At 45.1% G+C, this 25,186-nt stretch overlaps 2 protein-coding genes across 4 annotated transcripts in view; one reads left to right on the forward strand and one right to left on the reverse strand.

The window, feature by feature from the left end:
- LOC110522548 (cytosolic 5'-nucleotidase 1A) overlaps window positions 1-2,705 on the reverse strand; it is a 29,616-nt gene extending 26,911 nt beyond the window's left edge. The window contains exons 1-2 of one of the 2 annotated variants that reach the window (XM_021601002.3): window positions 2,481-2,635; window positions 2,184-2,351 (exon numbers count right to left, since the gene is read on the reverse strand). In XM_021601002.3, the coding sequence (XP_021456677.3) occupies window positions 2,184-2,351; window positions 2,481-2,591 (279 nt within the window). In that variant the 5' untranslated portion in view covers window positions 2,592-2,635. Of the gene's footprint in view, window positions 1-2,183; window positions 2,352-2,480 lie in introns of both variants that reach the window. The other variant, XM_090233183.1, reaches the window with a different exon arrangement.
- On the forward strand, window positions 2,270-23,745 carry LOC110522546 (synaptotagmin-14). Of its 2 annotated transcripts, XM_021600998.3 has the most exons (12): window positions 2,270-3,374; window positions 6,019-6,069; window positions 14,759-14,905; window positions 15,259-16,300; window positions 16,980-17,132; window positions 17,288-17,541; window positions 18,139-18,309; window positions 20,260-20,526; window positions 20,850-21,027; window positions 22,467-22,523; window positions 22,745-22,860; window positions 22,981-23,745. In XM_021600998.3, the coding sequence occupies exons 4-12, from the start codon at window positions 15,352-15,354 to the stop codon at window positions 23,179-23,181; spliced, it is 2,346 nt and encodes a 781-aa protein (XP_021456673.3). In that variant the 5' UTR covers window positions 2,270-3,374; window positions 6,019-6,069; window positions 14,759-14,905; window positions 15,259-15,351; the 3' UTR covers window positions 23,182-23,745. The 2 variants fall into 2 exon arrangements, with proteins under 2 accessions (XP_021456673.3, XP_021456674.1); XM_021600999.3 differs by lacking the exon at window positions 15,259-16,300 and having other exon boundaries at window positions 2,697-3,374.
- Window positions 23,746-25,186: the final 1,441 nt, after the last annotated feature.

The following is a 25,186-nucleotide window of genomic DNA, read 5'->3' on the forward strand; positions in this document are numbered from 1 at the left end:
ATCGTGGGTAAGCTGTTAGTAGCCCATGTGCCTCACTCTACTAATTTGGTCTATTTTCACCAACGCGGTTTTGTAAACACATCGTTCATGGCCGGTGTTGGCTTGTTTGCAAACTTACAGCTTTGACAATGCTACTGATAGTAGTGATGGTGCTTGGCTTGCAAGTGCAAATTCATCACACACAACATTGTATAATAGAATTGTGTTATTTGACGTGTCAAATTAAAAGTTTATTTAACCCGTCAAATAGTGTTATATGACGTGTATCTTTTCTGACACGCAACGACCCAAACGGTGTTCAATGTGCCTCACCCTAATAATTTGGTCTGTTTTCACCTCTTGATATCGCCTACTGTTCTAACTTGGTGGTGCACATGTAGCCTAAAACCTGTTTTAGAGAAATGTCATCATTGAATATTGTAAGAGCTTTCATTGTCTATTTATATAACCCCTTTATTTATCCTATGGTTCTGACCTGGTGTACAGGGAGAACACTGTAAGAACGGCCCACGTTCTGAATTCTGTTGCTGTACATTTCAAAAGTGCTGAACAAATAGTTATAATGACTACACCCGTCGTCGCTGGCTCATTAATGTCTTAATCGAAATTATAGATTGCTTCTTATGCGCTTGTCGTCCCCTTATGCCATAGTTTGTACATCTCAATTGTCAGTAGAAACCACATTTGTTTAAGCAAGTCAGCCATAAGAGCTATGTTTTTTTTTAAGTCAGTAAATGAGGCTGAATGAACTGCTTCGCAGCCAGACACGGCTCCGCTGATAGCCAGGTGTAGCAGTGGTAAGGTGTTGGGGCTGCTGTTGGAACAGCTTTATGAGGGGCCTAATAGTTTGTGGGCACCGTTTGTCACCGTTATAGTCCAATTAATGTATTGTTTAGTGTTGTGTTGTGACTTTGCTGGCATACATCCCACATGATGTACATGCTAAAATCGCCACTGGCACACACAACACGCACGGACACATGCACGAACACAGATTATCTGAAGGGGTCTTTTATCTGAAGGGGACATGTGTCGTTCTGCTATAGATTACAACATGGCCTAATCCTGTGCTTGCATACCATTATAGAGCATGGCAAGAAGAACCAGAAGAACCCGCTAAAACATAGCTCCACATGCAACAGTATTTTTTATTTAACCTTCATTTAACTAGGCAAGTCAATAAAGAACAAATTCTTATTTTATAATGACGGCCTACCCTGGCCAAACCCTCCCCTAACCCGGACGACACTGGGCCAATTGTGCACCGCCCTATGGGACTCCCGATCACGGCCGGTTGTGATACAGCCTGGGATTGAACCAGGGTCTGTAGTGACACCTCTAGCACTGAGATGCAGTGCCTTAGACCACTGCGCCACTCGGGAGTGTCATTCATGCGTTGATGTATAGATGGTGCATAACAGTGGGAAACAATATTGCCTATTGTAATTCTGAGCAAAACACTATTCTAGCTAGATGTGTAACAGTACAAATTTAGACCGTCCCCTCGCCCATACCCGGGCGCGAACTAGGGACCTTCTGCACACATCAACAGTCACACACATCAACAGTCACCCTCGAAGCATCGTTACCCATCGCGCCACAAAAGCCGCGGCCCTAGCAGAGCAAGGGGAACTACTACTTCAAGGTCTCAGAGCAAGTGACGTCACTGATTGAAACGCTATTTAGCGCCCACGCTAACTAAGCTAGCCGTTTCACATCCGTTACACTCACCCCCCTTTTGACCTTCCTCCTTTTTCCGCAGCAACCAGTAATCCGGGTCAACAGCATCAATGTAACAGTACACATTTAAGACCGTCCCCTCGCCCATACCCGGGCGCGAACCAGGGACCTTCTGCACACATCAACAGTCACCCTCGAAGCATCGTTACCCATCGCGCCACAAAAGCCGCGGCCCTTGCAGAGCAAGGGGAACTACTACTTCAAGGTCTCAGAGCAAGTGACGTCACTGATTGAAACGCTATTTAGCGCCCACGCTAACTAAGCTAGCCGTTTCACATCCGTTACAGATGCATTACACAAATTGTATCTAGGCCTAAAGCCATTGGCATCACCTCCACTAAGGAATCCACATGCAATTGCAACCCTACCCTCTGACTCTCCCACGCACAGCCATGCAGGTAGGCCATACCCTTAGCTATGTTAATCCAATCCCTCTAATTTACCTTCACGAGAGGGAACGCCACACCTGGCATGAGCGGCTGATTCTCGTGCTCCTGTTGAAACGTCACATACTTCTCGACCCCCTCTTCCTCATAGATCTTCCGCTCCGCAACCATGTTGAACAGGGTGCGAGAAGAGACGGCGATAGTAACGGCATATTGGGGTTTGGGCTATTTGGAAAACAAGAATAGTAAAGAAAAAATTACGATACAAGAGATTAGCTAATAGTATACTATAGACCCGTGTAGACACTTATTTTATCTGCACAGGCAAATAAGAACGGTTTATGTATCACTTACGGGTCTAGGTTTCCTTGTTTTTAAACTGTCAAAAAAGGCTTTTGCTGCGGCCCAGTCCTTTTCCTCTCCAGCGTTAGTGGCTGCTGGATCGGTAGGTTTGATTTCACTCATATTTGTCCTGGGATCGAAAAGTTCAACGTCTGATAGTTCCGTAACAGTGATTCCGAATGTAGAAGATCAGAACAAGCGGCCACAGGCTGGTTTGCGGAAACGTTTGAGAGGTTTCGACGGGCGTGTCTTTTTACCCATGATGCTCATTCGAAAAAAAGGAAAAACACCACAATGTACATAATAATTAGTTTTAATCACATTACCTGGCTACTTTTTGCATATCGGCCAACCCGCCATATCGTTGCATTTAATTTTATCTGGGTGTTTTTACCAATAATTACACAGTAATACATCATTGGGGAAAAAAAGTTGAATGGAACAACTGACCAATATGCCTGTTGATAACTACACAATTTTCATTTAATTTATGAAACTTTTAATATTACAATAGTATAACTTTATATAACTGTATGCAGCAATACATAACATAGGCTATGTGATACACAAATATAAATAATTTTATGTTGCACTATCATATTTTTATACATAATCCATCATACTTTCTAAACATGCAATTATAAAGATAAGTAGCTATTGCAAATAACCTACAATTTTTCATTGCACAGGTAGGCTAAAGTCAGTGTGCGGTGCTCATACAAATCAGCCTGATCTCGCGAGTTTACTTTCGGCTTCGCTAAACGCAACTAGGGCGCAGCGGTCAGGATGGTCTTGGATCAGGCTATCAAACAATGCCCCCCTCCTTCAAACACAAGAATAACCTCTCCCCAGTTTTCACCCCCTCGCTTTGGTTCAATCTGGAACAGAACATAATGGCGGTTGATGGTAAGTAGCCGGCACAGGTGACCTGCTGTACTCATATAACTTGCATGGGACAGAGCTAGAATGCTTAGTGACAGTACCATTTATTCAGCCAGATAGATGTCTAGCAATGATATACATGCACATTGCGGTGTCTCGTCAGCTTGTGCTGTAGCCTACATAGCCTGCAGAGATGCTGAAGAGTAGCGGCAAAGATGTTGTGGGATGCGCCGCGTGACACTTTACTGTACCACGCGAAGTGGTCCTGAAGTGGACAACGATGATCCAAAATAAATGTGACTCGGTCATCACGTTGTCTTGACAGAGTCTCACGCATGGACGTGTGCGAGTCCTCATAAATGGTTCGTTAGAAACAGGATAGCATAGCCTAGTAAGTGTTCGAGTTTATTATAGGATAATGGAATGTGAACTTTACTACTGTTGAAGCCAGATAAATGCTGTCAAAGGTAAACTCCTACAATGCCTACATTCAAGGCTGCATGGCTGCTTCTGCGCAATTGTGTATCATACACATATATAGGCTACTTGGTCACGTGTTCTCGCACGTTATTTGGTTGCTATCCTGTCTCAGCACTGGAAGTGTTGCCGTCACACCTGGCAAATGCAATGATGTGAGAGAGAAGAGAGGAAAGAGTCACAGTCAGCTGGTGAATGTGTTGGTCTTTAGCCAATGCAAATCTATACTTTACTGGTCACCGGTGTAAAGACAGATGTTTATCAATTACTTATAGCTTTTGTGTAGCCTATATCCATTGTTTATGGGGCAGGCTTCGGCTCACAACACACCATTTCATTAAGCGCAAATAGGGAGCATTTTTTATGGGGCAGGCTTCGGCTCACAACACAACGTTTCATTGAGGGCAAATAGGAAGCATTTTCTGTAGGCTACAGCTGTTGCAGAGGATAAAAAAGCTGCCTATTTTACGATGCTTTTTGTTTTTACCCGACTTGTTTGCTGTATGGTTGATATAAAACATAGAAGAAAAGAGATAGAAAGAGTAGACTACGGGTCATATACTGTCAAAGTAAAAACATCATACATTTTTAAGCAGGAGCCTGTGTTGCACTATTAGAGCCTGTGTTGCACTATTAGAGCCTGTGTTACACTATTTGAGCCTGTGTTGCACTATTTGAGCCTGTGTTGCACTATTAGAGCCTGTGTTGCACTATTAGAGCCTGTGTTGCACTATTAGAGCCTGTGTTACACTATTTGAGCCTGTGTTGCACTATTAGAGCCTGTGTTGCACTATTAGAGCCTGTGTTGCACTATTAGAGCCTGTGTTGCACTATTAGAGCCTGTGTTGCACTATTAGAGCCTGTGACGCACTATTAGAGCCTGTGTTGCACTATTAGAGCCTGTGTTGCCCTATTAGAGCCTGTGATGCACTATTAGAGCATGTGTTGCACTATTAGAGCCTGTGTTGCACTATTAGAGCCTGTGTTGCACTATTCGAGCCTGTGATGCACTATTAGAGCCTGTGTTGCACTATTAGAGCCTGTGTTGCACTATTAGAGCCTGTGACGCACTATTAGAGCCTGTGTTGCACTATTAGAGCCTGTGTTGCACTATTAGAGCCTGTGACGCACTATTAGAGCCTGTGTTGCACTATTAGAGCAACCTCCGTTTATTTTTACTCTGCAAAAATGTCGATGGGAAAGTAGAGCTTTAATCAAGCTGGCTAAGACTGAGTAAATAGGTTGATTTTTGTGAAAGGTCAGGAGTCAGGTTGCTCTGACTGCACTTGTTGCCTTATTGACCTCAGGGATGTCTTTTTATTTCCTGTGTCTGTAAACTCACCCTCCATAGGGAGTATAGTACACACTCAGTAGTGTAATATGAGGGTGAAAAGTCAAGAACTACAGTAAGACTAAGAGCTATAGTACACTCTCTGTAGCCACTCAGAACATTAAGTCCTACATAGCATAGTGCCAAGTGTGTGTGTGTGTGTGTCTGTTTCTGTTTGTGTAAGCATCTGCCCATATGTGTGTGTGTGTGTGTGTGTGTGTGTATTCGTGCCTGTGTGTCTTTATTGTCTTATGAGTTTGAAAAGGTTTGAATACAGGGTTAAGAACACTGATCTATTTAAGCAATAAGGCAGTAGAGGGTGTGGTATATGGCCAATATACCACGGCTAAGGGCTGTTCCTATGCAGGACCCAACGCAGAATGCCTGGATACAGCCCTTAGCCATGGTATATTGGCCATATACCACAAACCCTTGAGCTGCCTTATTACTATTATAAACTGGTTACTAATGTAATTAGAGCAGTACAAATAAAATATTTTGCTCGTCCGCTGCTTTGTCCATTATTTCCAAGGTAATGTGCTGAATGTCTGCGTTTATCCCTTCCATGTACTCTGTATACTATAAATGAAACAGTTTTAAGGACAGACACAGTTGTTCCATTCTAAAACCCTATTCAGTTAGGATTCCTCAGAGATATTACATGTAATTAAACACTTGATAACTCCATGAGATTAGTTGGTTGGAGTTAATTAGTGTGTCACCTGCCTCTAATAGCCTTGGTTTACCTCTATGGGAGAGGCTGTGGAGGAACCATCATAGGGACCGACATGTGGCACCCTTGAGACGCAGAGCAATATCTTAACCCCTCACCCCTGACGCTCCTATCCCTTTAACCCCTAGGTGGTGGAGGGAGGAGCTGTGGCGTGCATGAGCTCATCTGTGCCAGAAGAGGTAAGATCAGGGGGGCGTCCTTTCTGTCTACATATCTGTCTTGTCTGTCTTTCTATCGCTCTGTCTGTACTCCATTGTACTCTATGTATCTGTGTCTGTCTGCTTGACTGTACTTGTATCCCCCTTAAAAATAGAGAGATGGCTCCATCAAAGCAGTAGCTATCAAACATGCTCATTTGGATCTTTGGAGTACACATACAGTGCATTCAGAAAGTATTCAGACCCCTTTACTTTTTCCACATTTTGTTACGTTACAGCCTTATTCTAAAATGTATTAAATCGTTTTTTCCCCTCATCAATCCACACACAATACCCCACAATGTCAAAGTAAAAACAGGGTTTTATTAACGTTTGCAAATGTATATCCCATATACATAAGTATCCAGACCATTTACTCAGTACTTTGTTGATGTACCTTTGGCAGCGATTACAGCCTCAAGCCTTCTTGGGTATGACTCTACAAGCTTGGCACACCTGTATTTGGGGAGTTTCTGCCATTCTTCTCTGCAGATCTTCTCAAGCTCTGTCAGGTTGGATGGGGAGCGTCGTTGCACAACGATTTTCAGGTCTCTCCAGAGATGTTCGATCAGGTTCAAGTCCAGGCTCTGGCTGGGCCACTCAAGGACATTCAGAGACTTGTCTCAAAGCCACTCCTGCGTTGTCTTGACTGTGTGCTTAGGGCCGTTGTCCTGTTGGAAGGTGAACCTTCAGACCAGTCTGGAGACCTGAGTGCTCTGGAGCAGGTTTTCATCAAGGATCTCTCTGCACTTTTCTCTGTTCTCTGTTTCCCTAAATCCTGACTAGTCTCCCAGTCCCTGCCGCTGAAAAACATCCCACAGGATGATGCTGCCACCACCATGCTTCACCGTAGGAATGGTGAAGGTTTCCTCCAGATGTGACACTTGGCATTCAGGACAAAAAGTTCAATCTTGGTTTCATCAGACTAGAGAATCTTGTTACTCATGGTGTGAGAGTCCTTAAGGTGCCTTTTGGCAAACTCCAAACGGGCTGTCATGTGCCTCTTACTGAGGAGTGGCTTCTGTCTGGCCACTCTACAATAAAGGCCTGGTTGGTGGAGTGCTGCACAGGTGGTTGTCCTTCTGGAAGGTTCTCCCATCTCCACAGAGGAACTCTGGAGCTCTGTCAGAGTGACCATCGGAATCTTGGTCACCTCCCTCAGGTTCTTCTCCCCTGATAGCTCAGTTTGGCTGGGTGGCTAGCTCTAGGAAGAGTCTTGGTTGTTCCAAACTTCTTCCATGTAAAAATGATAGAGGCCACTGTGTTCTTGGGGACCTTCAATGCTGCAGATTTATTTTGGTACCCTTCCCCAGATCTGTGCCTCAACACAATCCGGTCTCGGCGCTCTACGGACAATTCCTTCGACCTCACGGCTTGGTTTTTGCTCAGACATTCACTCTCAACTGTGGGACCTTATCGAAACAGGTGTGTGCCTTTCCAAATCATGTCCAATCAATTGAATGTACCACAGGTGGACTCCAACCTAGTTGTAGAAACATCTCAAGGATGATCAATGGAAACAGGATGCACCTGAGCTCAATTTTGAGTCTCATAGTGAAGGGTCTGAATACTTATGTAAATAAGGTCTTTCTGTTTAAAAAATATAATACATTTGCAAAAATGTCTAAAAACCTGTTTTAGCTATGTGATTATGGGGTACTGAGTGTAGATTGATGAGGGGAAAATGAATTTAATGCATTTTAGAAAAGGGATGTAACATAACAGAATGTGGAAAAAGTCAAGGGGTTTGAATACTTTCCGAATTCACTGCATGTAGGATCTTAATTTGATCACTCTTTTGTTGCTGAGAATGTTTCTGCACTGCAGGAAATGCAAACTTGTAGTGTATTCAAGGTTTAAAAAGGCTTCTAAAGTTTGTAATATCCACTTGAAAATGTCTGCCTTTATTGTTCGTAATGAAAAATGTATCAACCCCTACAAAAAATGTACGTTCATTATAATCCACGTAATAATTCACATTTCTTGTTGCTACAGGATTATTTTCCTGCCGCAGCGAACTGTCTCAAATTAAGATCTTACATATGTAGAGGGATACTCAATAGTTATAGTTACAAACTTCTCGAAGATTCTACTGCATATATGGTTGTGAATCATTTATGGGTGGCATATCAAGTTTTAAAGCTCTTATCTAGAGAAAGCAGCAGTATTCATGATTTATTTACCACAGAGGTTTTGTTTTCGTATGTGGGGGTCCATGTGTAAGCAACGTTTCCACTACGCGCACTCTACATTTCCTGTGGTAACCTCAAACACACTTACAATGGCGCCCTGATAGTGGGTCCTGAAAAAGGGTATCAAAACATTGTTGCCATTGCTACCATGCTCAGATAGCCTGAATGCAAACAATGAATTATGCAAAGAGGAAATATTAGAATAAACATTTTTTTTCTTTCTAATCAGTCGTTTTATTGTCCTATCAAAGAATCTCAGATAATCACATGACTCCTTGAATTAGAATAGTGTGGACAAACCTGGTACATATTTGTCAGAGTAACTCGGCTGTCAACATATATACTTCGTTAGTTGGATGTCAAATGTTCTTTCACTTTTAATGACTGATTTTGTGAACTGCTTTTTAAAATATATTGTGGCTGTTACCTGGATACCAGATGCAGCCCTGAGGCTCTGGACTTCAGTTGACATACTGTACATAGATTGGCCCAAGCAACCCTACACACTTACCTCCACCACCCGCTTACACACACACACACACACACACACACACACACACACACACACACACAGTATCCATGACTTCACTCACCACCAGCCTCCATGACCAGCAGCCTCCATGACCACCAGCCTCCATGACCACCAGCCTCCATGACCAGCACCAGCCTCCATGACCATCGTCTCCATTGTTTTATTACAGTACTCCTTAGTGAGTGCAGAGTGGGACAACGTGGGGCTCAGGGCACATATTCAAAGGATCAGGTCTCATGCTCATATAATCACCTTCATTAAGATCTAAAAAGGCTAAATTGCTCCTCTATCAGCACTTGGACTTTGTGAACACAGGCTCAGGTCAAGTTAGCATGGGGTGGCTAACGCTCAGCTAGCATCTGTCAATGAGAGAGGCATCCTGTTACTGCAGGTGTTTGAATTATTTAGGGGCAGTTGACATGTACACAGCAGTACACCACCACACTCCAGTTAGGGACAGGGAGAGGGACATACAGTACAGTTATGCCTGGCTTTTGGACTTCAGGGACACTTCAGGACCTAACTTGACTCAATTACCAGAATTGTCGCCAGTGAGAGAGGATAGGTACTGTAACTGTGTTAGGTGTTGTTGAGAATCGAGGAATTTTTGTACCAAACTCAAAAGATCACCACATGGTCTCCAAGTGTTGTAACAGCTTTTGCTTATGTTGGACTCAATATTAGGATCATAACCAATTTGTATGTTTTTGGACTTTTTAGCATTTTCTTTGTGTAGGATTCAATAATTGTCTTGGGTAACCAGATTACTACTAAGAGGAACAACACTGCTGTTTTGACAGAATGGAAAACTTCGCTTTAGGCTAGACGGTAGGGGCTTCAGACACATACTCAATGTAAACAAAAGAAAACCTGCTAAAATGGAGAAGGTGAGCTGTGGGTTTTTGTTCTCTTATCTCTCTCCCTATCTTTCACTCTTTTCGCTGAGCTTTGACTATCAGTCTATTCGTTTGGGAGAGGAGGATACAGGAGAAGGCACTATTTCTTGTCAGTTGTCAGGCTTCAGTGGTGTCTGCCTGTTGCCATGGTGAGAAGAATAGATAGTCCATGAGAAGTAGTTCCTTTTAAACTCAGTCAAATCAAATCTAAGTTTATTAGTCACGTGCGCTGAATACAACAGGTGTAGACCTTACAGTGAAATGCTTACTTACAGGCTTTAACCAATAGTGCAAAAAAGGTATTAGGTGAATAGGTAGGTAAAGAAATAAAACCAACAGTAAAAAGACAGGCTATATACAGTAGAGAGGCTATAACAGTAGCTAGGCTACATACAGACACCGGTTAGTCAGGCTGATTGAGATAGTATGTACATGTAGATATGGTTAAAGTGACTATGCATATATGATGAACAGAGAGTAGCAGTAGCGTAAAGAGGGGTTGGGGGTGGTGGGTGACGGGACACAATGAAGATAGCCCGGTTAGCCAATGTGCGGGAGCACTGGGGAAGAGGGCAAGAGGTTGGCTGAATGGTGGGCCTTTTCTCTGGAGATGTAGTGTGAACGAGAGCTGTAATGACTTGACTCCTCAGGCAATAGAAGTTTTCATATTGATGATCGTCCACCCACAATACTCTACCAATGACCCTTCATAGTTCCTGAATTGTTCTCAGTGTTCCTGAATTGTTCTCAGTGGCAGTGCATGTGCACATCAGATCAAAATTCAGCCTCTAATGTAGACTTTTGAAGTATGTTCTGAACTTTTCTTTCCTCTGGCAGCTCTGTTCTATTTTTGTAATTCAACAGCCACCAGTGGCTATTCAATGGCCTGTACACTGAGTGTACAAAACAAAAGGAGTAATTGTTCTTTTAATGACAAAGACTTATTGATGTCACTGGTTAAATCCACTTCCATCAGTGTAGATGAAGGTGAGGAGACAGGTTAAAGAAGGATTTTTAAGCCTTGAGACAATTGTGTATGTTTGTCATTCAGAAGGGTGAATGGGCACAAGAAAATATTTAAGTTCCTTTGAACGGGGTATGGTAGTAGGTGTCAGGTGCACCGGTTTGAGTGTGTCAAGAACTGCAACGCTGCTGGATTTTTCAGGCTCAACAGTTTTCCATGTGAATCAAGAATGGTCTACCACACAAAGGACATCCAGCCAACTTTACACAACTGTGGGAAGCATTGGAGTCAACATGTGGAAAGCTTTCGAGACCTTGTAGAGACAAATTGACAAATTAAGACTGTTCTAATGGCAAAAGGGGCTGCAACTCAATATTAGGAAAGTTCTTATTCTTATTTTTTTTACACTCAGTGTATATTGTCCATTATTAGCTAACTGTACTGTACTGTACTGGTGAAGCTAACTGTACTGTAATGGTGAAGCTAACTGTACTGTAATGGTGAAGCTAATTGTACTGTACTGTAATGGTGAAGCTAACTGTACTGTACTGTAATGGTGAAGCTAACTGTACTGTACTGGTGAAGCTAACTGTACTGTACTCTAATGGTGAAGCTAACTGTACTGTACTCTAATGGTGAAGCTAACTGTACTGTACTGTAATGGTGAAGCTAACTGTACTGTACTCTAATGGTGAAGCTAACTGTACTGTACTCTAATGGTGAAGCTAACTGTACTGTACTGCAATGGTGAAGCTAACTGTACTGTACTCTAATGGTGAAGCTAACTGTATTCAAATCAAATCAAATCAAAATTGATTTATATAGCCCTTCGTACATCAGCTGATATCTCAAAGTGCTGTACAGAAACCCAGCCTAAAACCCCAAACAGCAAGCAATGCAGGTGTAGAAGCACGGTGGCTAGGAAAAACTCCCTAGAAAGGCCAAAACCTAGGAAGAAACCTAGAGAGGAACCAGGCTATGTGGGGTGGCCAGTCCTCTTCTGGCTGTGCCGGGTGGAGATTATAACAGAACATGACCAAGATGTTCAAATGTTCATAAATGACCAGCATGGTCGAATAATAATAAGGCAGAACAGTTGAAACTGGAACAGCAGCACGGTCAGGTGGACTGGGGACAGCAAGGAGTCATCATGTCAGGTAGTCCTGGGGCATGGTCCTAGGGCTCAGGTCAGTTGAAACTGGAGCAGCAGCACGGCCAGGTGGACTGGGGACAGCAAGGAGTCATCATGTCAGGTAGTCCTGGGGCATGGTCCTAGGGCTCAGGTCCTCCGAGAGAGAGAAAGAAAGAAGGAGAGAATTAGAGAACGCACACTTAGATTCACACAGGACACCGAATAGGACAGGAGAAGTACTCCAGATATAACAAACTGACCCTAGCCCCCCCGACACATAAACTACTGCAGCATAAATACTGGAGGCTGAGACAGGAGGGGTCAGGAGACACTGTGGCCCCATCCAAGGACACCCCCGGACAGGGCCAAACAGGAAGGATATAACCCCACCCACTTTGCCAAAGCACAGCCCCCACACCACTAGAGGGATATCTTCAACCACCAACTTACCATCCTGAGACAAGGCTGAGTATAGCCCACAAAGACCTCCGCCACGGCACAACCCAAGGGGGGGGGGGGGTGCCAACCCAGACAGGATGACCACATCAGTGAATCAACCCACTCAGGTGACGCACCCCCTCCAGGGACGGCATGAGAGAGCCCCAGTAAGCCAGTGACTCAGCCCCTGTAATAGGGTTAGAGTCAGAGAATCCCAGTAGAAAGAGGGGAACTGGACAGGCAGAGACAGCAAGGGCGGTTCGTTGCTCCAGAGCCTTTCCGTTCACCTTCCCACTCCTGGGCCAGAGTACACTCAATCATATGACCCACTGAAGAGATGAGTCTTCAGTAAAGACTTAAAGGTTGAGACCGAGTTTGCGTCTCTGGTAGGCAGACCGTTCCATAAAAATGGAGCTCTATAGGAGAAAGCCCTGCCTCCAGCTGTTTGCTTAGAAATTCTAGGGACAATTAGGAGGCCTGCGTCTTGTGACCGTAGCGTACGTGTAGGTATGTACGGCAGGACCAAATCAGAGAGATAGGTAGGAGCAAGCCCATGTAATGCTTTGTAAGTTAGCAGTAAAACCTTGAAATCAGCCCTTGCTTTGACAGGAAGCCAGTGTAGAGAGGCTAGCACTGGAGTAATATGATAAACATTTTTGGTTCTAGTCAGGATTCTAGCAGCCGTATTTAGCACTAACTGAAGTTTATTTAGTGCTCTATCCGGGTAGCCGGAAAGTAGAGCATTGCAGTAGTCTAACCTAGAAGTGACAAAAGCATGGATTAATTTTTCTGCATCATTTTTGGACAGAAAGTTTCTGATTTTTGCAATGTTACGTAGATGGAAAAAAGCCGTCCTTGAAATGGTCTTGATATGTTCTTCAAAAGAGAGATCAGGGTCCAGAGTAACGCCGAGGTCCTTCACAGTTTTATTTGAGACGACTGTACAACCATTAAGATTAATTGTCAGATTCAACAGAAGATCTCTTTGTTTCTTGGGACCTAGAACAAGCATCTCTGTTTTGTCCGAGTTTAAAAGTAGAAAGTTTGCAGCCATCCACTTCCTTATGTCTGAAACACATGCTTCTAGCAAGGGCAATTTTGGGGCTTCACCATGTTTCATTGAAATGTACAGCTGTGTGTGTGTGTCATCCGCATAGCAGTGAAAGTTAACATTGTGTTTTCGAATAACATCCCCAAGAGGTAAAATATATAGTGAAAACAATAGTGGTCCTAAAACGGAACCTTGAGGAACACCGAAATTTACAGTTGATTTGTCAGAGGACAAACCATTCACAGAGACAAACTGATATCTTTCCGACAGATAAGATCTAAACCAGGCCAGAACTTGTCCGTGTAGACCAATTTGGGTTTCCAATCTCTCCAAAAGAATGTGGTGATCGATGGTATCAAAAGCAGCACTAAGGTCTAGGAGCACGAGGACAGTAGCAGAGCCTCGGTCCGATGCCATTAAAATGTAATTTACCACCTTCACAAGTGCCGTCTCAGTGCTATGATGGGATCTAAAACCAGACTGAAGCATTTCGTATACATTGTTTGTCTTCAGGAAGGCAGTGAGTTGCTGCGCAACAGCCTGTACTGTAATGGTGAAGCTAACTGTACTGTACTGTAATGGTGAAGCTAACTGCACTGTACTGTACTGGTGAAGCTAACTGTACTGTACTGTAATGGTGAAGCTAAGTGTTCTGGTGAAGCTAACTGTACTGTACTGTAATGGTGAAGCTAACTGTACTGCAAAGGTGACGCTAACTGTACTGTACTGTAATGGTGAAGCTAACTGTACTGTACTGTAATGGTGAAGCTAACTGTACTGTACTGTAATGATGAAGCTAACTGTACTGTACTGTACTGTAATGGTGAAGCTAACTGTACTGGTGAAGCTAACTGTACTGTACTGTAATGGTGAAGCTAACTGCACTGTACTGGTGAAGCTAACTGTACTCTACTTTAATGATGAAGCTAAGTGTTCTGGTGAAGCTAACTGTACTGTACTGTAATGGTGAAGCTAACTGTACTGGTGAAGCTAACTGTACTGTACTGGTGAAGCTAACTGTACTGTAATGGTGAAGCTATCAACTGTACTGGTGAAGCTAACTGTACTGTACTGTAATGGTGAAGCTAACTGTACTGTACTGGTGTACTATACTGGTGAAGTTATCATGTTTCTACTATACTATACTGGTGCAGTTATCATGTTTCTACTATACTATACTGGTGAAGTTATCATGTTTCTACTATACTATACTGGTGAAGTTATCATGTTTCTACTATACTATACTGGTGAAGTTATCATGTTTCTACTGTACTATACTGGTGAAGTTATCATGTTACTACTGTACTATACTGGTGAAGTTAGCATGTTTCTACTATACTATACAGGTGAAGCCATCAGGTTTCTCTACTCAGCATACTCACACAGTCTCCTTCCCTGGTCTCTGTTTTTGTCTTCTTCTGTCTCTATATATGTCTGTCTTTTATTCTCTCCTCTCCTGTCCTCAGTGTCTCCAGAGCTGCTAGGAGTCCTATCCTCCATTGCGGCCTTCGTGGCCGTGATGGCTCTATTTTTTCTTTACGTCAGCAACAAGCTGTCAGTGGAGAGTGCCAGCGAGCTGCCATGCCTCGACGACTATAGGCCCAACCAGCAAGGTAAACACATCAAGTGGTACAACACTCAAAGTCTGTAAGCAGTTTGTTTATTGTTCTATGGTCCTAGGCTAGTTTCCTGGACACAGATAAAGCCTAGTTCTGGAATGAAAAGCAAATTTATTGATTCAGGTTTAGGCTTAATGTGGGTTCTGGGGATTGTCCCAAAATAATACAAATAAATCCATATCTGATTGTCTGACAAACAACCACTGTTACGATACATGCTTGTGGATGAGAAGGTCATGCATAGACATTATCCACAAATTGTCCTCCTCATACATGTATAAAGTGTAAGTCATGGATTTCAGACAGTAATACCTGGCCCACACACTCTAATGAACTAAATGTCCCAGCCAGAGCCTGTGATGAGATGATAAGATAATCTAGAACCCACCAGACAGTGTGGAGAAGGACAGCCACCACAGCCATCAGCAAGTCCACCCAACATGGCGTTCTTCAAGAGCTTTGGGCAGAACCTACCATCTGTAAACATCTCCTCCATCTTGGATTCAGTCAGCAGCAGAGTGGACGACCTAGCCAGTGCTGTCAGTGATGCCACCTACAGCGTCAGTGACCAGCTGACCGAGCTCAGCGACCAGGTCATCAAGAAGGTGCAGACGGAGGAGGAGGAGGCTGCAGAAGTGACAGAGGGGGCCCAGGACAGCAAGGAAGGAAAGGCCCAGGAAGGGATAGCAGACTCATTCAGGAGCAAAATCAAGAGGCAGGCTTCTGAGGCCTGCTCAAGCTTGGCAGACTACAGCTCCAATCTCAGCCAATCCAATGACTCGAAGAATAACCAATCGAGTGACGTGACAGCAGAGGACTATGTTCCAGCCCAATTGGAATGGGTGTGGAAAGATGGAGGCTGGCGAGTGGTAAAACCAGGGGAGAGTTCTGCAGAGGACAAGGAAAAGGAGGAGAAAAGGAAGGAGGAGGAAAAGACGAAGAAAGAGGAGAAGGAGAAGAGAAAGGCAGAGAAAGACAAGAAGAAGGAGGAGAGGCTGAAACAGGAGGAAGAGAAGAAAAATAGCCATCAAGAGACCATTGAGGAAGAGCCTGAAGATAAAGAAACCAGCTCATTGCCAAAAGAGTCCCACACTGCTAGTCAGAACAAAGAGGGCCAGAAAGAGGACAAATCCAATGGGGTCCACCAGAGTGACGACCATAGTGATCCACCACAATCTCTTTGCCCTGAGGAAGAGTCGAGAGCATCCCGAAAGAAAAACAAAGGGAAAGCTGAAGAGGAGGAAGGGAATGAGATGAGTCCCGAGGGAGATGGAGAGACTGAACCTGCTATGTCTCCCGCTTCTGAGAAAAATAAGAAAAAGAGTGACAAGAAGAAAGAGAAAGTGAAAGGGAAGAAAGAGAGCAAGAAGACGAATAAAGAGGATAAAGGTGAGAGGGTGTGCTGCTTCCTACCTGCTCTCTTCTACCACATTCCCCCTCTTCTTCACCTCTACTCTTCATGGCTGTGGCCTGTGACCTGTGACCTAACTGTTACTCAGTGTTTAGGGTTCTAAACAAATTAAGTTTTTAACAGTCATGGGATGGATCAAAATACATCTGTCTGTGGCTGTCATGTTCACGTGTTTTAGTTCTCACGGTTTTACCTATTTCTCTCAATGATTGTTGTAGATGTGGCATCATGGATACAGGGAGAGAGTTTACCAGTTAGAAATATGATCATTCTCTTCTATGATGTTCGGCTAAGATCAACTGTAGTGTACGATTTTATCAGTTTTATATCTAATACGTCCTCTATCTGGAGACCATTAAATAGATAGAACAGGGAGATGGAATAGGGGCTTGAAAAGTTAAAACCACATCCTCTATGATCAGGGCCAATATCCACATAGCATCTCAGAATAGCAGTTCTGGTCTATGATCCCCACCCTGTCCATATTTATCTGATTCATTATGAAATCAAAGGCCAAACTGATCCTAGATCAGCACTCCTGCTCTTGTGAATACTGGCTCTGAGAGTGGAGTTGTGTCTTATGCTGGGCTGATTGTGATGAAGTACTACGATCTTGTGTGTGTGTGTGTGTGTGTGTATCGGTTTGCACCTATCCAGAGCAGAGCTGCCCAGAGCGTGGCTCTGAGGAGGACAGTGAAGAGGACAGACCAGGAGGACACTCTGAACCCTCAGCCCAGCACAGAGCCTCAGTCTGGGACAACCGACACAAACACACCAGCGACCACAGCAATGAGGCCTCCGCCGGACAAGGTGAGAAACTCACAGAAGTGACAACTTACATAGAAAGACACACACACACAGGCAGACAGTCACACGCATGCTATGTCTGATTGGCAGAACACACATACATCTTTGAAACATTTCCCAAGAGACCTATCAAACATATCCATAACTGTCTTACACAGCCAACAGCATCCAGCGGATGAGACGAGGCTCTCCCCTCAACGAGCTCCAGCCACCCCCGTATCAGGACGAGAATAGTCCGGTCCGGGTGTCTCGCTCGCGTTCTGGGGCGGGGGGTCTGGGGGAGTCGTCCCCAGACGTTAATGGTACACAGCGCTCCAGTGAGGCCAGCGTTGACCCGGACACTGAGAGTTACCTCAACAAGGGCTATGATGAGGATGTACCTAGTGACAGCACTGCCGTCCTGGGACCAGAGGTGAGCTAGGACATAGACGCTCGTATGCCAGATGGGGAACTGTTAGCATGTCCCATAGGGAAATGTGTCACGCTAGCCGGACACGCTCAGTTGCATAACGGATATCTAGCAAATGCAACCAACATAAGCCTATTGGCTAGTACTCTGTTTGGCTATGATAGGCCTACCATCAGTCTCTTACCCCTCACTCACTCAGTGTCATGTCCTGCTTCATGACCCCCCCCCCCCCTCACTGTGTGATGTCACAGATGAAGACTGACTGACAGATTCATTCAAATCCATCTTACCATCCTTTCTTTCTTTCTTTCTTTCTCTCTCTCTCTCTCTCTCTCTCTCTCTCTCTCTCTCTCTCTGTCTCTCTGTCTCTCTGTCTCTCTGTCTCTCTGTCTCTGTCTCTTTTACCGCCTCTCCCCCACAGGATGGTTCACCCTCCCGTCTCCCCTTCACCCAGTGTTGTGTCCTGCTCTAAGGGCCTATATCTAACCTCACTCTGTGATGTCACAGATGAGGACTGAATCCAACAGATTCATGAATTTCAATGCATATTTTCCTCCCCTCTATCGTCTTCCTCTCTTTCTCTTTATTTCACAACCCAAGGATGGTTCAACCTCCCATCTTCACGTAGGCTATGAGCCCGAGCCGCTGGCCAAGTATGGCACGCTGGACGTGGCCTTCGAGTACGACTCGGGCGAGCAACGCCTTGCCGTCACTGTCACCGCAGCAACCGACATCCCCGCACTCAAACAGACAGGGAACATTGCGTGGCAGGTGGGGGATAAACAAACTAACACTTTACCGTTGTACTTGTCTGTCTTGCACTCACCCTTAAATGTATTTCCTTACTAGCACTGAATTTGTGCAGATGGTGGTTATTTTGAAGAACGTTTGACTTGCAGTGATTATTTCATGTGGTAGTACCTACCTTAGTACCTACCTTGTTGTACTGAGTCACCCTGGATAAGAGCTTCAGCTTCAGTTAAAATGATTTTGAAATTATACAAAAAAGAGGCATAATATATTATAACCCTTATTATAATACATTATGAAGGCTCATTCATGCATATAGCAAGTTCGAAAGCATTATAACTATAATAAAAAATACTACATGCCATTTAGCAGACACTCTTATCCATATCGACTTAAACTCATGCGTGCATTTCATATGGGTGGCCCCAGCGGGAATCAAACCAACGATGCTGAAGTTGCCAGTGCTATGATCTACCGACTGAGCCACAGGATCGCAAAAGTACAGGAACTTTCAATAAATTCCCTGGTTTCCCGAAATCCCAGTTGGAGGATTCCTGGAATCAGCAGGAAATCAGCAGGGAATCAGCAGAGAATCAGCAGGGAATCAGCAGAGAATCAGCAGGAAATCAGCAGAGAATCAGCAGAGAATCAGCAGAGAATCAGCAGGGAATCAGCAGGAAATCAGCAGAGAATCAGCAGGAAATCAGCAGAGAATCAGCAGGGAATCAGCAGGAAATCAGCAGAGAATCAGCAGGGAATCAGCAGGAAATCAGCAGAGAATCAGCAGGGAATCAGCAGGAAATCAGCAGAGAATCAGCAGGGAATCAGCAGGAAATCAGCAGAGAATCAGCAGGGAATCAGCAGAGAATCAGCAGAGAATCAGCAGGGAATCAGCAGGAAATCAGCAGAGAATCAGCAGGAAATCAGCAGGGAATCTGCAGGGAATAAGCAGGGAATCTGCAGGGATTAAGCAGGGAATCAGCAGGAAATCAGCAGAGAATCAGCAGGAAATCAGCAGGGAATCTGCAGGGAATAAGCAGGGAATAAACAGGGAATCTGCAGGGAATAAGCAGGGAATCTGCAGGGATTAAGCAGGGAATCTGCAGGGATTAAGCAGGGAATCTGCAGGGAATAAGCAGGGAATCTGCAGGGATTAAGCAGGGAATCTGCAGGGAATAAGCAGGGAATCTGCAGGGAATCTGCAGGGATTAAGCAGGGAATCTGCAGGGAATAAGCAGGGAATCTGCAGGGATTAAGCAGGGAATCTGCAGGGATTAAGCAGGGAATCTGCAGGGATTAAGCAGGGAATCTGCAGGGATTAAGCAGGGAATCTGCAGGGAATAAGCAGGGAATCTGCAGGGATTAAGCAGGGAATCTGTAGGGATTAAGCAGGGAATCTGCAGGGAATAAGCAGGGAATCTGCAGGGATTAAGCAGGGAATCTGCAGGGATTAAGCAGGGAATCTGCAGGGAATCTGCAGGGATTAAGCAGGGAATCTGCAGGGAATAAGCAGGGAATCTGCAGGGATTAAGCAGGGAATCTGCAGGGAATCTGCAGGGAATAAGCAGGGAATCTGCAGGGATTAAGCAGGGAATCTGCAGGGATTAAGCAGGGAATCTGCAGGGATTAAGCAGGGAATCTGCAGGGAATAAGCAGGGAATCTGCAGGGATTAAGCAGGGAATCTGCAGGGATTAAGCAGGGAATCTGCAGGGAATCTGCAGGGATTAAGCAGGGAATCTGCAGGGATTAAGCAGGGAATCTGCAGGGAATCTGCAGGGATTAAGCAGGGAATCTGCAGGGATTAAGCAGGGAATCTGCAGGGAATCTGCAGGGATTAAGCAGGGAATCCGGAATCCTCCAACCAAGATTCTGGAAAACCAGGAATTTATTGAACGTTCCTGGAATTTTGCAACCCCACACAGGACACATGTATGTTTTAAGTCAAATGTTATCTGCAAATATAAATGTAGGTGCACCTGGTGCTGCTGCCCACTAAGAAGCAACGGGCCAAGACGGGGGTGCAGAGGGGGCCGTGTCCCATGTTCACAGAGACCTTCCGCTTCACCCGGGTGGAGCAGGGGGCGTTGGCGGACCACGCCGTCAGGTTCCGTCTCTACAGCGTTAGGAGGATGAAGAAGGAGAAGGTGCTGGGAGAGAAGGTGTTCTACTTGACCAAACTCAACCTGCAGGGCAAGATGGCGCTGCCCGTTACACTGGAGCCTGGCACAGCACTAACGGTGAGCAGCTGGGGAGATAGGGCTGGGGGTTGGAGAGGGGCGTGTGTGTGTGTGGGAGGAGTCTGTTTGTGCAATTTCTCGCCATAGAAGTCTGATTTGTATGATATGAACGAAGATAAATGACCAGTAGAAGCTATCGTTTAAAATGCATGCACTATAATGGTACAGTATCTCGTAGACTGACCCTTAGGCAAAGCATAGTCTCAAACAATCCAAGCCATCCAGTTGCATTGTACTGATTCCCACCAAGGCCACTCTCATACCAAGGCCTCTCTGTAGCTCTGTATGTGGTGTTAGCTGTCCTCTCCTGTCTCCCTATACAGGGCTGTGGATCGTTGGTGAGTGTGTCTCGCAGCGTGGCAGCTTTGTCCTACCGCTCTACATGGGACTCCACACCAGAGATCCTGCTGGGCCTAATCTATAACTCCACCACTGGCAGGCTCTCTGCAGAGGTCATCCAGGGCAGACAGTTCAACAACACAGCCTCAGACAAACCTCCCAGTGAGTGGACATCACATATGGATGACATCACATATGGATGACATCACATATGGATGACATAACATATGGATGACATCACATATGGATGACATCACATATGGATGGGCTCTCTTCTGTTGTATCTTTAATAATGGTATGTAGAAGTAGTAGGGTAGCTATAGTAGTAGGGTAGCTATAGTAGTAGGGTAGCTATAGTATCAGGGTAGCTACAGTAGTAGGGTAGCTATAGTATCAGGGTAGCTATAGTAGTAGGGTAGCTATAGTATCAGGGTAGCTATAGTAGTAGGGTAGCTACAGTATCAGGGTAGCTATAGTAGTAAGGTAGCTACAGTAGTAGGGTAGCTATAGTATCAGGGTAGCTATAGTAGTAAGGTAGCTATAGTAGTAGGGTAGCTATAGTAGTAGGGTAGCTATAGTATCAGGGTAGCTACAGTAGTAGGGTAGCTATAGTATCAGGGTAGCTATAGTAGTAGGGTAGCTATAGTATCAGGGTAGCTATAGTAGTTGGGTAGCTACAGTATCAGGGTAGCTATAGTAGTAAGGTAGCTATAGTAGCAGGGTAGCTATAGTATCAGGGTAGCTATAGTAGTAGGGTAGCTACAGTAGTAGGGTAGCTATAGTATCAGGGTAGCTATAGTAGTAGGGTAGCTATAGTATCAGGGTAGCTATAGTAGTAGGGTAGCTATAGTATCAGGGTAGCTACAGTAGTAGGGTAGCTATAGTATCAGGGTAGCTACAGTAGTAGGGTAGCTACAGTAGTAGGGTAGCTATAGTAGTAGGGTAGCTATAGTAGCAGGGTAGCTATAGTAGTAGGGTAGCTATAGTAGCAGGGTAGCTATAGTAGTAGGGTAGCTACAGTAGTAGGGTAGCTATAGTATCAGGGTAGCTACAGTAGTAGGGTAGCTACAGTAGTAGGGTAGCTACAGTAGTAGGGTAGCTACAGTAGTAGGGTAGCTATAGCAGCAGGGTAGCTATAGTAGCAGGGTAGCTATAGCAGCAGGGTAGCTATAGCAGCAGGGTAGCTATAGTATCAGGGTAGCTATAGCATCCCTGGGTTGAAGTAGTACTGCATTGGTTCCATTGTGCCAGGCAAACTCAATCAAGTGCAGCTTAAGTATTCGAAAGAAACAAGTGCTATTTGATCCCAGGTCTGTACATGAGACAGGAATGGAAGGCATTGCTCTCTTCTGCTATAAGACATAGTTGATCATGTTATTGAGTAGGGTAGCTATTGCATTAAAATCCATAGATTTGAATAACATGTTTTATTCATGATGGTGGAATAACCTCTATATTCTTGCCTCTTATTTACTTACTTTCACAGTGTTTTATCCTCTGTAAACTGTCTTTCCTTTTATCCTCTCTAAACTCTCTTTCCTTCCCTCTGTTTTCCTCTTCTCTCCTCGTTCCTTCCTGGCCCTCTGTGTGTTGTGTCCCAGACGGTCTGTTTTGTTGTATAAAACAGCTAATAGGGGGACAACTTTATATCATGAGAGGTGAGTCCTCTGCTCTCAATTTATACACCTGTTCTATCTATACCAGAGACTCTGTGTCTGCTCCTCTCCGATAATGTTGGCATATTGTGAAAGAGAACCTGAAACATTTCTGGGATTGAAAATGACACTATCCACAGGCCGTTCTTCACTGTTATGTTCATTAATGTTCACTAGATGGCAGCCTCCCCCTCCTCTCACTCCCTCCCTCCCTACGTCCACAGACACCTATGTGAAGCTGACTATGCTGGACTCCAAGGGCAAGGAGATGTCCAAGTGCAAGACGTCGGTGTGCCGCGGTCAGCCCAACCCCACCTACAAGGAGACCTTTGTCTTTCAGGTGAGAGAGAGACAGAGAGAGACATAGAGATAGACAGAAAGAAAGAGACAGAGAGAGTGAGACAGAGAAGGTATATAGAGACGGAGAGAAACAACCCACCCCATCTCTGTTGTCTTCCAGGTGGCCCTCTTCCAGCTCTCCGAGGTTTCCCTGGTGGTGTCGGTGTACAGCCGAAGGAGCAGCATGAAGGCCAGGGAGAAGGTGGGCTGGCTGTCCCTGGGGCTCAACAGCACTGGAGAGGAGCAGCAGTCACACTGGAGCCAGATGAAGGAGGCTGAGGGACAGCAGGTGTGCCATTGGCACACACTCTTGGAATCTTGAACAGGTCTTGATGAGAATCACCAGATTTGATCTTGTTAACAAAGAATAATCTGTATAAATATATGTGAAATTAAATGGTTAAATAGGAGGAGGAATACATTGGAGGAAGAGGAAGATTGCGGGGTATGTTGACCTCAGTGTCGAGAGAGAGAATGGGTTCCATGACCTTCATTCAGAGAAGCAGACGAGGAGCTGTGAGGAACCATCCACCTATACTATGCACCTGGTGTGGGATGTGTGTGAGGGTGCAGCACTTCGAGGAGCACGTGGATTCCACTTGGAGTCTCCCGTTCACTGACAGCTGCTTTACGTGGATTCCACTTGGAGTCTTCCGTTCACTGACAGCTGCTTTACGTGGATTCCACTTGGAGTCTTCCGTTCACTGACAGCTGCTTTACGTGGATTCCACTTGGAGTCTCCCGTTCACTGACAGCTGCTTTACGTGGATTCCACTTGGAGTCTTCCGTTCACTGACAGCTGCTTTACGTGGATTCCACTTGGAGTCTCCCGTTCACTGACAGCTGCTTTACGTGGATTCCACTTGGAGTCTTCCGTTCACTGACAGCTGCTTTACGTGGATTCCACTTGGAGTCTCCCGTTCACTGACAGCTGCTTTACGTGGATTCCACTTGGAGTCTCCCATTCACTGACAGCTGCTTTACGTGGATTCCACTTGGAGTCTTCCGTTCACTGACAGCTGCTTTACGTGGATTCCACTTGGAGTCTCCCGTTCACTGACAGCTGCTTTACGTGGATTCCACTTGGAGTCTCCCGTTCACTGACAGCTGCTTTACGTGGATTCCACTTGGAGTCTTCCGTTCACTGACAGCTGCTTTACGTGGATTCCACTTGGAGTCTTCCGTTCACTGACAGCTGCTTTACGTGGATTCCACTTGGAGTCTCCCGTTCACTGACAGCTGCTTTACGTGGATTCCACTTGGAGTCTTCCGTTCACTGACAGCTGCTTTACGTGGATTCCACTTGGAGTCTCCCGTTCACTGACAGCTGCTTTACGTGGATTCCACTTGGAGTCTCCCGTTCACTGACAGCTGCTTTACGTGGATTCCACTTGGAGTCTCCCGTTCACTGACAGCTGCTTTACTACTCTTTAATCTATAAACCAGCCACTTAATCTGAGACAGACGGGTCTGGTTGACAGACTGGTCTGGTTGACAGACGGGTCTGGTTGACAGACGGGTCTGGTTGACAGACGGGTCTGGTTGACAGACTGGTCTGGTTGACAGACTGGTCTGGTTGACAGACTGACTGGTTGACAGACTGGTCTGGTTGACAGACTGACTGGTTGACAGACTGATTGGTTGACAGAATGGTCTGGTTGACAGACTGACTGGTTGACAGACTGGTCTGGTTGACAGACGGGTCTGGTTGACAGACTGACTGGTTGACAGACTGGTCTGGTTGACAGACGGGTCTGGTTGACAGACTGGTCTGGTTGACAGACTGACTGGTTGACAGACTGGTCTGGTTGACAGACTGGTCTGGTGCTAAACTCCCAGCTCCAGTCATGGTCGATGGGGTCATCAAATTAGACTCATCTTTTTAATAACCTCAAAGGTGAAATGGACACCTCTGGTCATGAAATGGACACCTCTGGTCATGAAATAGACACCTCTGGCCATGAAATAGACACCTCTGGCCATGAAATAGACACCTCTGGTCATGAAATGGACACCTCTGGTCATGAAATAGACACCTCTGGCCATGAAATGGACACCTCTGGTCATGAAATGGACACCTCTGGCCATGAAATGGACACCTCTGGTCATGAAATAGACACCTCTGGTCATGAAATGGACACCTCTGGTCATGAAATGGACACCTCTGGTCATGAAATGGACACCTCTGGTCATGAAATGGACACCTCTGGCCATGAAATAGACACCTCTGGGCATGAAATGGACACCTCTGGCCATGAAATGGACACCTCTGGCCATGAAATGGACACCTCTGGTCATGAAATGGACACCTCTGGCCATGAAATGGA

This window comes from Oncorhynchus mykiss, chromosome 4, assembly GCF_057628025.1.
Source record: "Oncorhynchus mykiss isolate SJ-2025 chromosome 4, ASM5762802v1, whole genome shotgun sequence".
In the NCBI taxonomy this organism is placed as follows: domain Eukaryota; kingdom Metazoa; phylum Chordata; class Actinopteri; order Salmoniformes; family Salmonidae; genus Oncorhynchus; species Oncorhynchus mykiss.

Coding starts and splice junctions, on each gene's coding strand:
- LOC110522546 (XM_021600998.3), top strand. CDS start 15,352: ATGGCGTTCTTCAAGAGCTTTGGGCAGAACCTACCATCTGTAAACATC. Junction 18,310..20,259: donor CAGGGAACATTGCGTGGCAG/GTGGGGGATAAA, acceptor ATATAAATGTAG/GTGCACCTGGTGCTGCTGCC. Junction 20,527..20,849: donor AGCCTGGCACAGCACTAACG/GTGAGCAGCTGG, acceptor CTCCCTATACAG/GGCTGTGGATCGTTGGTGAG.